Raw genomic sequence first — 13,181 nt, 5'->3', positions numbered from 1 at the left:
CATCCTGACAACACTCACTGAGGCGTTTGGTCGACAAAGCAAATATAAACGGAACAGCACAGAATAGTGTGCGCTCACAGAAAGTGTAGTTTGCTACATCGCTAAAGAAATGCTGCCCCCCAGTTGAAAAGCCAGCATTGAGAGAGATGCTGCAAATGCTTGACAGACAGTACGAATTGCCTGCGAGATTGTTTTGGTTGTGTGTGGTTTTATATTTGAGTGCTGTTTTTCTTAACAGAGACGGGTCTATTTTATTGTTTTTGGTTGTGATTTTTAAGACTGAGAGTCCATTTTATTTTTTGTTAGTTTTATTTATTCAGGATATCTAAACGTTCTTGAAATTACAATTACAACGGTAAAAACACTGAGAAATAAAAGTTTATTGTATTTGAAAGGGTGTGCATTATTATGATATATTATCATGTTGGCAATCATTTTTGGGACAATATATCGTCCAGCAAAATTTGTTATCGTCCCAGGCCTACTTCATGTATGCGGCGGGAGACGACGCCGAGGACATCTTGAACGTACTGCCTCTGACAGATGCACAGAAAATGTCGTACACAGCGGTGGTGGCAGCCTTCACCGCACACAGCGTCAGCAAACGAAACGTCATTTATGAAAGAGCTTCAACAGACGGAATCAAGAGCCAGGTGAGAGTGTGGACTCTTTTATAACTGCAGTGCACACACTAGCAGAACACTGTGAATTTGTCGGTTTGAGAGAACAGTTGATAAGAGACCCAACAGTGGTCGGCATAAGAGATGCCAAGTTATCAGAAAATTTGCAGTTGGATGCAGATCTAACACTGGAAAAAGCCACAAGAAGAGTGAGACAAAGTGCAGCAGTAAAGAGACAACAGCCAGTGCTGAGGGGGACTGAGCAGGTGACTGGACATGTTGATGTGATGGATGAAAACACAGCCAAGGGGCAGAAAGTGACCAAACAGAAAAATGACATGCAGTCATCTGATGCAGCAGATGTGGTCATGTGAAGACGCATTCCTGGAAGGACCGTCCTGCTCGTGATGCAGAGTGTAGGTCATGTCACAAAAAAGGACATTATGCAAACAAATGCAGATCCGCCAAAAGAGTTCACAATATCACACAAGCACATGAAGAGAGTCCGGACGAGGAAGGTTTTTCCTTCTTAGGAGAGACACGTTCAGCAAAAGCCAATGAATGGATTGAGCGGGTACAGCTGAAAGGAGAGGAGGCGGTGTTTAAGCTCGACACTGGGGCAGAAGTTACAGCGATCCCAAGCAGCATGTATACAACTGAGAAGCACGGGACCCTGCAGGCACTGTAAGGCGCTGTATGGACCAGCAACGTACAAGTTGGAGGTAAAAGGCTGTTTTAAAGGGAAACTGTGTCACAAAGAGAACAACTGAACAGCAGATTGATGTTGTTAAAGAGTTGGGTAAGCCCCTGCTAGGCCTCCCTGCAATCCAATCTCTAGGACTCATAAAAAGACTACATACAGTTGAAACTCAGCAGGAGGGGGTGAAAGCACAATTCCCCACAGTGTTCTCAGGCTTGGGGAAATGAAAGGAGCCCTTCAAGATTGAGCTTGAGCCAGACACTGTCCCACACGCTCTATCATCTCCACACCGGGTGCCTCTTCCTCTGCAGGATTCAGTGCGAATAGAGCTGGAGCGCATGGAGAAATTGGGGGTGATTTCAAAAATGACACAACCCACACCATGGTGTGCTGGCATGGTTGTGGTTCCCAAGCCCAGAGCAAAGATACCAATATGGCTGTGTGTGGATCTAACACCCTTGAATAAGTGGGTTAGAAGAGAGAGACACATCCTCCCAGCAGTAGATGACACACTCGCCATGTTGGCTGGAGTGAAGGTGTTTACAAAGCTGGATGCAACCTCTGGTTTCTGGCAGATCCCCCTGTCAGAGGAGAGCAAGCTGCTGACGACATTAATTACACCATTCGGGCGATATGCATTCAATCGCCTGCCGTTTGGGATTTCTTCAGCCCCTGAACACTTCCAACGCCGCATGTCACAGATGTTGGAGGGCTGCACAGGTGTCGTGTGTCATGCAGATGACATATTAGTGTATGGAGAAGACATACAACAGCACAAGGAGAGACTTTATCAGGTCCTGGAAAAGCTGAAAAAGGAAGGCCTGACACTGAATAGTGAAAAATGTGAGGTTGCCAACAGCATCATGTTCCTGGGGCACCAGGTCACAGCAGACAGTGTGGCCGCAGATCCAGGCAAGGTCAGAGCCATCATGGAGATGCCTGAGCCGTCTGATGTCGAAGGAGTTAAAAGACTTTTGGGGATGTCCGACTACATAGGCAAGTTTTTACCCGATCTTGCATCATACACAGGCCCAATCAGAGACCTGTTGTGTGGAAAGAATGAGTGGTGTTGGGAAGAGCCACAGAGAGAAGCCTTTCAGAGACTGAAAGCTGAACTGATCTCCCCACGGTTGTTAGCTTCATACTCACCCATGGCCTTGGAGGCGTGTTGACTCAAAAACAGACAGATGGAACATGGAAACCTGTCGTGTTCATAGAGGCCTGTCAGATGCAGAGAAAAACTATGCACAAATAGAGAAGGAGGCTTTGGCAGCTACCTGGGCGTGTGAGCACCTGTCATCCTACCTTCTTTGACTAAGATTCAGGCTAGAGACTGATCACAAGCCACTGGTGCCACTCTTAAGCACCAAAGCACTGGATGAGCTCTCACCCAGAGTTCTGAGATTCCGACTGAGACTGCTGAGACTCACATTCGACATTGTACGTGTGCCGGGTAAGCAGCTGATAACAGCAGACACTCTATCAATAGCTCGAGTGAAACACACGTTCACAAAAGAAGAAAAAGAGAACGAGGCAGAGGTCAAAGTGTTTGTGGATGCAATTGTTCAAAGCCTTCCTGCCACCAAAGCCAGACTGAAGGTGACACAAGAGAAACAGAAAGCTGACCTTGTTTGTAAAAAACTCACCGGATATTGTGAGACGGGGTGGCCAGAGAAACATGATCTCACACCAGAGCTGGGGGCACACTGGCCTGAAAGAGAGAATCTCACCTTGGCTGGAGGACTGTTGCTCAGAGGCCAGAGGATTGTGATTCCCCACTGCATGAGGCAAGAGATTCTCATGAATCTACAACATGGTCATCAGGGTATTGTTAAGTGTAGAGCTAGGGCCCGCCAGTCAGTTTGGTGGCCTGGACTTTCACAACATAACAGACAACTGGTGGTAAAGTGTGTAACATGCTCACAGCACAGGGCAGAGCACCGAGAGCCCCTGCTGACCACACTAGTACAAGAGAGACCCTGGCAACGAGTCGGCACAGACTTGTTTTTCTGGGAGAAACAGACTTACCTTCTTGTAGTGGATTACTTTTCACGCTACATAGAGGTAGCTCATCTCAAAGTTGCTTCAGCAGAGACAGTTGTGGCAATGTTGAAGGATGTTTTCAGTCGCCATGGAACACCAGAAACAGTGGTGTCTGACAACGGGCCACAATACAGCGGAGCTCCCTTTAAGACCTTTGCCATGGAGTATGGGTTCAACCATGTGACCAGTAGTCCACAATATCCGCAGGCAAATGGGGAGGCTGAACACGCAGTGGCTACTGTAAAAGGACTGTGGAAAGGAGGAGGTGAGAAAGCAAAGGCGCTGATGACTTATCGTGCTACACCTCTAGACAGCGTCTATTCCCCTGCACAGCTCCTTATGGGGAGACAGATACGACCCTTCTCCCTTGCTGGCGAAACATCAGAGAATTCAGGAAGTCTGAGAAACAGACAAAGGAGAACCAGTGTCGGCAATACAACCGCCGTCACGGAGTGCGACCTTTATCACAACTGCACTGTGGCCAAAAGGTGTGGCTTCCCAGGGACAAACAACAAGGGACTGTCTTACAACAGGCTTCAACACCAAGGTCATACATAATAGACAGAGGAGATGGACAGGTCAGGAGAAATCATACGCACATGCGCACACTTCACAACCCACTAGTTCAGAGTACAGTACCTGAGGTACATCATACATCCAAAAAGTCAAGAAACACTGACACACCTAGTCACGCACCAGTTCAGGGCACCAGACACACTAACAGTCAGATACATACTGAGAGCACTAACACATCATGTGTGACTTCATCAGGAAGAGTGTCACACCCTCCAGTACGTTTGGACTTGTAAGACTCTGATTTAAGAGACAGTTCTGTTCTCAGAGAGAGAGAGAGTATAACAAATAAAATGTGTTCTATGATAGTACTGAAAAAAATGGTTTCCATAAGAGAACTATAAGAATTGTTCATTGAACGGGTTCTGATATACTTGAACATTTTTGAGTTACCAGTAAAAGAGATATTACTAGGTTAAAGTGTGTTATGGGGTAGATGTCTAACTAAAAGGGGGAGATGTCCTGTAATGGGAACTCTTAAGAGTTGTTGCTACACGGGGGAGTTCGAGGGTAACACCGTGTGTGTCATTGTTATGTGTTCGTCTGAAGTAAACAACATGTTACGGACAGAGTGCGTCTTGTCATTCGTAGACCATCATCATAAACGAACGCAACAAGTAACACGTGTGTACAGGGCGCTACAGACATCTAGTGGTGAAAAGATAAAGGCATGGACGACCCCGTGTAAGTCCTGAAACCGTAGGAAGGATTTCATGTTTGAAATGAGCCCAGTCCCAGAACACGAACGCAGCACGCTGTCATGTGGTCGGTCCACAGGACCACCAGGACAGATCCTGGTTAGCTTCCACAGAAACATTACATGTACACATTGTCCAGCGTTGGATTGTTTATCTGTCAGTAAAAGTTCAGTCACATTGAGCCTGACTCGGTCCTCACCGCTCATTCTACAAACATCTCTCAGCTCAGTATCAGTGTTCACTGTTAGGAACACATGTTCTGAGCTTTGACCTTAAAGCTCCAGTGTGTAAGATTCTATAAATAATCCAGAAATACTTTATATTGAAATATTTTATACATACATAATTTATATTTAGGAGCAGGTCCTCTCTACGGAGGCAGCCATGTTCTTTACAGTAGCCAAAATTGGACAAACTAAACCTTTTGAGTTTCTATGTGACTAAATTGTACACACTGAAGCTTTCACATTAAAACATGATGTCTGACCTCAGAGTCTCCAGTGGACAGGTTGGACTCTGTAGAAGACCACACAGCTCCTTCACTCCTGAGTCCTGCAGCTCGTTGTAGCTCAGATCCAGTTCTCTCAGATGAGAGGGGTTTGACCTCAGAGCTGAAGCCAGAGAAGAACAGCTGATCTCTGACAGTCTGCAGCCCTCCAACCTGAATAAAGAATAAAACTTAACTGTAAATTAAACTGAGTTCATGTGTGAAAATAACAAATATTCATGTCAGCACAGACTCATAACATGGAAGATAAATATGAAATCAGACATGTTGGACTAAAGACGAGTCCTGATTCAGTAACAATATATTATTTGGACCCGGTCTCTGTCCTGCAGATCAGTTTAGGAAATCCAGAACTAAACACAGATGAGTTTTAACAAGTAGCTGAATATTTAAAATGTCAAATTAATTCATGAGTTCAAGTTATGAATGAAGAGTGATTATGTTAAATTAGAATTAAATGAGATAAATCATGTATGAATGTTGTATTATAGATATGAGATCTACAAAAGTCAGTCAGTGAACTGACCTCAGAGTCTCCAGTGGACAGGTTGGACTCTGTAGAAGACCACACAGCTCCTTCACTCCTGAGTCCTGCAGCTCGTTTCCTCTCAGATCCAGTTCTCTCAGATGAGAGGGGTTTGACCTCAGAGCTGAAGCCAGAGAAGAACAGCTGATCTCTGACAGTCTGCAGCGATTCAACCTGGATAAATAATAACAATAATAAACTTTATTTATAAAGTACTTTTGGAAAACAGAGTTTACAAAGTGCTTTGACAGCAAATCAAGAAAAGTTAATAAAAACTTGAAAACATAAAAGCAGTAATATGACAATAGAGATAAATGAACAAGTACATCAAAGGTGAAAATGATAAAAACGCAGTAAAAACACATCACATCAAAGCAAGTCTATAAAAATGGGTTTTAAGAAGTGACTGAAAAGACGTCACTGACTCTGCCTTATCTCCTCAGGTGGGCCGTTCCAAAGCCGAGGAGCCCTGATGGTAAAAGCACGGTCACGGTTTAGTTTTCAACCTGGACTTTGGAACAGCAGGATCCACCTGAGGATCTAAGGCTGCATGCAGGCACAGACAGGCTCAAGAGTTCTGTGATGTAGTTTGGGGCCAGATGCTTTAAAAGTGATCAGTCAAATCAGAAAATCAATTCTCAAACGGACAGGGAGTCAATGGAGAGAAGCGAGGATCAGGGTGATGTGATGTTGACGTTTAATACCAGTGAGAAGCTGCTGCTCTGAACTAGTTGGAGGCGGGAGAGTGACTTTTGTCTTCTTCCAGAGAGGAGGGAGTTACAGGAGTCCAGTCTAGAGAAGACTAGTATCAAGCATAAAGGATTCAACTCAACTGTCAATTAAACTGAGTCCATGTGTGAAAATAAAGGACTTTGACTAAACATCACTGTCGCTGTTTTCAGACCTGAAGTCTGACTCAAGTTGTTCTGGACATTTTCTGGAACTTTTCCTGCAGCCTCCGAGTAAAGTTTCTGAGTGAGTCCATGTGAGAATAGAGCAGGTAAATGTCCCGAGGATTCACAGAGAGTGAGTGGACGTGTTGATGACTGACACAAACGTGACGGATATGAGACTGAAAGAATGAAAATATCTCAGGATGAAGAAGAAGAGACACGTAAAAGACGAAAACGTCAACTTGGAAAGACGAGGAGATTCCAGAGAGTGACTGAAAACAGCTTGAAAGTCCTCGTGTCCTCGAGGTTATCATGGACATATGTGTTTTGGCTCCACCCCCAAGCTTCTCTTTTATGTTTGGAAGGGGGGGGTATTCAGCAGCAACATGACACTTCACCACTAGATGTCACTAAATTCTACACACTGAACCTTTCACATTAAAACATGATGTCTGACCTCAGAGTCTCCAGTGGACAGGTTGGACTCTGTAGAAAACCACACAGCTCCTTCACTCCTGAGTCCTGCAGGTAGTTGTAGCTCAGATCCAGTTCTCTCAGATGAGAGGGGTTTGACCTCAGAGCTGAAGCCAGAGAAGAACAGCTGATCTCTGACAGACTGCAGCCCTCCAACCTGAATAAATAAAAACAATAATAAACTTTATTTATCAAGGACTTTTTAAAAACAGAGTTTACAAAGTGCTTTGACAGCAAATCAAGAAAAGTAAATAAAAACTTGAATACATAAAAGCCGTAATATGACAATAGAGATAAATGAACAAGTACATCAAAGGTGAAAATGATAAAAACACATAACATCAAAGCAAGTCTATAAAAATGGGTTTTAAGAAGTGACTGAAAAGACGTCACTGACTCTGCCTTATCTCCTCAGGTGGGCCGTTCCAAAGCCGAGGGGCCCTGATGGTAAAAGCACGGTCACGGTTTAGTTTTCAACCTGGACTTTGGAACAGCAGGATCCACCTGAGGATCTAAGGCTGTGTGCAGGCACATACAGGCTCAAGAGTTCTGTGATGTAGTTTGGGGCCAGATGCTTTAAAAGTGATCAGTCAAATCTGAAAATCAATTCTCAAACGGACAGGGAGTCAATGGAGAGAAGCGAGGATCAGGGTGATGTGATGTTGAGATTTAATACCAGTGAGAAGCTGCTGCTCTGAACTAGTTGGAGACTTTGTGACTTTTGTCTTCTTCCAGAGAGGAGGGAGTTACAGGAGTCCAGTCTAGAGAAGACTAGTATCAAGTATAAAAGATTCAACTTAACTGTCAATTAAACTGAGTCCATGTGTGAAAATAAAGGACTTTGACTAAACATCACTCCCAAACCTGGGAGGTTTTTAGACCTGAAATCTGAGTCAAGTTTATCTGGACATTTTCTGGAACTTTTCCTGCAGCCTCCGAGTAAAGTTTCTGAGTGAGTCCATGTGAGAATAGAGCAGGTAAATGTCCCGAGGATTCACAGAGAGGGAGTGGACGTGTTGATGACGGACACAAACACGTGACGGATATGAGACTGAAAGAAAGAAAATATCTCAGGATGAAGAAGAAGAGACACGTAAAAGACGAAAACGTCAACTTGGAAAGACGAGGAGATTCCAGATGTTTTGGTGATAACGGCCGACGCCGGTGTGGATGAACTGCAAACAACAACACTGATCTTTCCACAGCAGAGTTTAGACGTCATGTCCCGCCTCCTTCTGCTCCACCAGTTCTTCATATTTGAAAGACAAACTCCAGAAAATGTCCAGACACTATTTTACAGAGTTCAAGACTGAAAACAGCTTGAAAGTCCTCGTGTCCTTGAGGTTCATTTGTTTGTAATATGTAACTTCACCACTAGATGTCTCTAAACATCTTGCTGGACATCTTCAGGAGTCGTTCATGTGAACGTAGACAAGTGGACAACGTTCACATGTAGGACACCTGGAGACGTCACTAAATCCTTCACAGTGAACCTGTAACTTAACGTAACCATGGTTATCATGGAGATATGTGTTTTGGCTCCACCCCTCGTCTGAATGTTCCTGTTGCTGTGAACAAGTCTGACCTGGAAAATCTCCTGCTGCTGCTTCAGCTCCAGAAAATGTCTGCACAAAATTTTCTGAACATGTTCCACAGTTGATGTGTGAAAAGGGCGAGCAGTGATATGATCATGTTTTCTTGAAGTGGCGATGATCTGAGCAGCAGTTTGACCAGTTGAAAGTGGAGCAGGGAGGCCTGAGTAACACGTGTGTACAGGGCGCTACAGACATCTAGTGGTGAAAAGATAAAGGCATGGACGACCCCGTGTAAGTCCTGAAACCATAGGAAGGATATCATGTTTGAAATGAGCCCAGTCCCAGAACACGAACGCAGCACGCTGTCATGTGGTCGGTCCACAGGACCACCAGGACAGATCCTGGTTAGCTTCCACAGAAACATTACATGTACACATTGTCCAGCGTTGGATTGTTTATCTGTCAGTAAAAGTTCAGTCACATTGAGCCTGACTCGGTCCTCACCGCTCATTCTACAAACATCTCTCAGCTCAGTATCAGTGTTCACTGTTAGGAACACATGTTCTGAGCTTTGACCTTAAAGCTCCAGTGTGTAAGATTCTATTGTTAGAAACTGAAGAGAAAATAATCCAGAAATACTTTAGATTCAAATATTTACATATACATACTTTATATTTTATAAACCTGGACAAACTAAACCTTTGGAGTTTCTATGATGATTGAAGCTACCACAGCGTCTCTTTCATGTTTGGAGGGGGGGGGGTATTCAGCTGCAACATGACACTTCACCACTAGATGTCACTAAATTCTACACACTGAACCTTTGACATTAAAACATGATGTCTGACCTCAGAGTCTCCAGTGGACAGGTTGGACTCTGTAGAAAACCACAAAGCTCCTTCACTCCTGAGTCCTGCAGGTCATTGTAGCTCAGATCCAGTTCTCTCAGATGAGAGGGGTTTGACCTCAGAGCTGAAGCCAGAGAAGAACAGCTGATCTCTGACAATCTGCAGCACTCCAACCTGAATAAAGAATAAAACTTAACTGTAAATTAAACTGAGTTCATGTGTGAAAATAACATACAAATATTCATGTCAGCACAGACTCATAACATGGAAGATAAATATGAAATCAGACATGTTGGACTAAAGATGAGTCCTGATTCAGTAACAATATATTATTTGGACCCGGTCTCTGTCCTGCAGATCAGTTTAGGAAATCCAGAACTAAACACAGATGAGTTTTAACAAATAGCTGAATATTTAAAATGTCAAATAATTCATGAATTCAAGTTATGAATGAAGAGGAATTATGTTAAATTAGAATTAAATGAGATAAATCGTGTATAAATGTTGTGTTATAGATATGAGATCTACAAAAGTCAGTCAGTAAACTGACCTCAGAGTCTCCAGTGGACAGGTTGGACTCTGTAGAAGACCACACAGCTCCTTCACTCCTGAGTCCTGCAGGTCGTTGTAGCTCAGATCCAGTTCTCTCAGATGAGAGGGGTTTGACCTCAGAGCTGAAGCCAGAGAAGAACAGCTGATCTCTGACAGACTGCAGCGATTCAACCTGGATAAAGAAATGTGAATATTTGAATGTGTCCTCCTGTTATTGTGGATCGTCATCATGTCAACACAGACTCTCAACATGCTGCTGACCTCAGTCCAGTCTGTGACCTGAAGATAAATATCACATCAGACATGTTGGACCATTGTTTCATTCATCACCTTCTTCTCTGTGTGTTTGGTCACTGAGTAGGTTTGTGTCATTAAACACTGTTTAAAGTAGAGATGGCTCCTGACAGTCACTTCCTGTTTGGTTCTATACTCATCAACTGTCCAACGTGCTTCAATAAGAACGTGTCTTATTGTTGAGAACCTGAGGAGGACGAGTGCTCGGCCTCAGTCCACATGTTATTCACTGACACTAGTGATCAGGAGCAGGTGTGTGCAGGTGAATGGAGTTGGGCTGATGAGGTGGACGTGACTGACAGGCTGGGTGAGGGACAGATGACTGAGGGACAGTGAGCAGAGCAGAACTGAGACAATTCGATTTAAATAGATAATGACCAAATAAGAAGGAACGTTGGAAAAGTGAACATTCAAGGATTTAAGGACCTGACCTCAGAGTCTCCAGTCGACAGTTTGGACTCTCCAGTCCAGCACACAGCAGCTTCACTCCTGAGTCCTTCAGGATGTTGTCCCTCAGAACCAGTTCTCTCAGATGTGAGGGGTCTGACTTCAGAGCTGAAGCCACGACTTCACAGTGAGTCTCTGAGAGTCCACAATCAATGAATCTGTAATTAAAGAAAATATCAAATCTGTGAGAATAAAATCAGAAAACACAACATTCATACAACACGTGATCATGTGACCCTCACCCTGGTAAATCCTCTTTTTACTTCATGAACATTTTATCTTAAAAACACCTCAAGAGAATCCTTTCAAATCTGGTACAAGCGTTCATTCAGACTAACAAAGTGGCAGAGGATGTGTTCACTGATTCAACATGTTATTGATCATGTCTGGACTCACAGAGCTTTCCTGCAGTTCCTCACAGCTGGGATCAGTCTCAGTCGACTCTGGTATGATGTGTTGAACGTCTCCAGGTCCAACTCATCCAGAACCTTCTCTGACATCTGCAGCATGTAGGCCAGAGCTGAGCAGTGGATCCCAGAGAGTTCCTCCTTTGATTTGTTCTCTGACATCAAGAACTGTTGCATCTGCTGATGTACTGAGTGGTCGTTCATCTCAGTCAGACAGTGGAAGATGTTGATGCTTCTGTCAGGAGAAATGTCATCACTCTGCATCTTCTTCAGGTTGTTGATGATTCTCTGGATGATCTCTGGATTGTTCTCTGTCCGACCCAGCAGGCCTCCTAAGACTCTCTGGTTGGACTCCAGACTGAGGCCGTGAAGGAAGCGAACAAACAGATCCAGATGACCATTTTTACTGGTGAGGGATTTCTCCATGGTTCTCTTCAGGAGGTCATCCAGGGAGAAGGTACCGTCTGTGTTCCCATATGTTCCCAAGAAGTTCTTGAGTTCTTCTGTGTTCCTCTTGGTGTAACAGTGGAACATGTAGACTGCAGCCAAAAACTCCTGAACGCTCAGATGAACAAAGCAGTAGACTGATTTCTGGAAGATCACACACTCTCTCCTGAAGATCTCAGTACAAACTCCTGAGTACACCGAGGCCTCTGTGACATTAAGACCACACTGCTCCAGGTCTTCTTGGTAGAACATGATGTTTCCTTCCTCCAGATGTTTAAGCGCCAGCCTCCCAAGCTTCAGAAGAACGTCCCTGTCAGCCTCCGTCAGCTTCTGTGGACTCGTCTCATGTCCTCCACCGTACTTGTTGTTCTTCCTCTTTGTCTGAACCAGCAGGAAGTGTGAGTACAGGTCCGTCAGGGTCTTGGGCAGCTCTCCTCTCTGGTCTGTGGTCAACATGTGCTCCAGAACTGTAGCACTGATCCAGCAGAAGACTGGGATTTGACACATGATGTGGAGGCTCCTGGACGTCTTGATGTGTGAGATGATTCTGCTGCTCAGCTCCTCATCACTGAATCTCCTCCTGAAGTACTCCTCCTTCTGGGCGTCAGTGAAGCCCCGTACTTCTATCACCCTGTCAACACATGTAGGAGGGATCTGATTGGCCGCCGCAGGTCTGGAGGTTATCCAGACGAGAGCCGAGGGAAGCAGATTCCCCTGGATGAGGTTTGTCAGCAGCACGTTGACTGATGACCTCTGTGTGACCTCAGACACGACCTCCCTGTGGTTGAAGTCCAGAGAACGTCTGCTTTCATCCAGGCCGTCAAAGACGATCAAAGGTTTACAGACAGCGAGCGTCTCTGCCGTGAGCTTCTGTAATGTTGGATGGAAAACACGGAGCAGCGTGAGAAGACTGTGCTGCTCGTCTCTCACCAGGTTCAGCTCCCTGAACGAAAGCACAACCAGCAGACCCACATCTTGGTTTTCTAAACCCTCTGCCCAGTCCAGAGTGAACTTCTGCACCGAGAAGGTTTTTCCAACGCCAGCGACGCCGTTGGTCAGGACGACTCTGATGCTGCTCTGCTGGTCAGTGAAGGCTTTAAAGATGTCGTGGCACTTGATGGGAGTGTCGTGGAGGCTCTTCCTCTTGGAAGCCGTCTCAAGCTGCCTCACCTCATGTTGAGTATTAACCTCTTCACTCTGTCCCTCTGTGATGTAGAGCTCATTGTAGATCCTGTTGAGGAGGGTTCTACTTCCTGTTTCCTCAGTTCCTTCAGTCACATGTTCACATCTCCTCCTCAGACTGATCTTATGTTGGTCTAAAACCTCCTGCAGACCCCGATCTGCTGAAAGACAAGAAACAATGTGAGACTAAAGACAGAGAATCTGAGAATCTGCTGATTGTTTTCATCAGATACAGAAAAACTAGAGAAAATCAAAGCTTTTGAACTTTGTGCTTTTATAACCAAGTGAAATGTTGATGCTGTATGAAGGAACAAAATCAAACATGTGCTGTTGTCAGAAGTGAAGACATCAGCAGACACATGTACAGTGCTGCTCTGACCGGCTGTCTGAGCTCCAGCTCCTCTTCTGGATCTTTGTCCACACTGGGGACAGGA

At 44.8% G+C, this 13,181-nt stretch overlaps 1 protein-coding gene and 1 long non-coding RNA gene across 2 annotated transcripts in view; one reads left to right on the top strand and one right to left on the bottom strand.

Moving 5' to 3' along the window:
* Positions 1–13,181, bottom strand: part of LOC138411103 (NACHT, LRR and PYD domains-containing protein 5-like) — a 402,447-nt gene that overhangs the window by 370,718 nt on the left and 18,548 nt on the right. The window contains exons 9-13 of the mRNA XM_069529793.1: positions 9,969–10,142; positions 9,419–9,592; positions 7,019–7,192; positions 5,669–5,842; positions 5,122–5,295 (exon numbers count right to left, since the gene is read on the bottom strand). Coding sequence (XP_069385894.1) covers positions 5,122–5,295; positions 5,669–5,842; positions 7,019–7,192; positions 9,419–9,592; positions 9,969–10,142 — 870 coding nt within the window. The remainder of the gene's footprint in view (positions 1–5,121; positions 5,296–5,668; positions 5,843–7,018; positions 7,193–9,418; positions 9,593–9,968; positions 10,143–13,181) is intronic.
* Positions 7,233–9,056, top strand: LOC138411120 (uncharacterized). Its single transcript, XR_011243777.1, has 2 exons — positions 7,233–7,351; positions 7,451–9,056. It is a non-coding gene; the product is annotated as an uncharacterized lncRNA (long non-coding RNA).

The sequence above is a fragment of the Paralichthys olivaceus genome, chromosome 1 (assembly GCF_024713975.1).
Source record: "Paralichthys olivaceus isolate ysfri-2021 chromosome 1, ASM2471397v2, whole genome shotgun sequence".
NCBI lineage: Eukaryota > Metazoa > Chordata > Actinopteri > Pleuronectiformes > Paralichthyidae > Paralichthys > Paralichthys olivaceus.
Note: the sequence above shows the minus strand (reverse complement) of the source record. Positions and strands in the feature narration are given on the sequence as shown.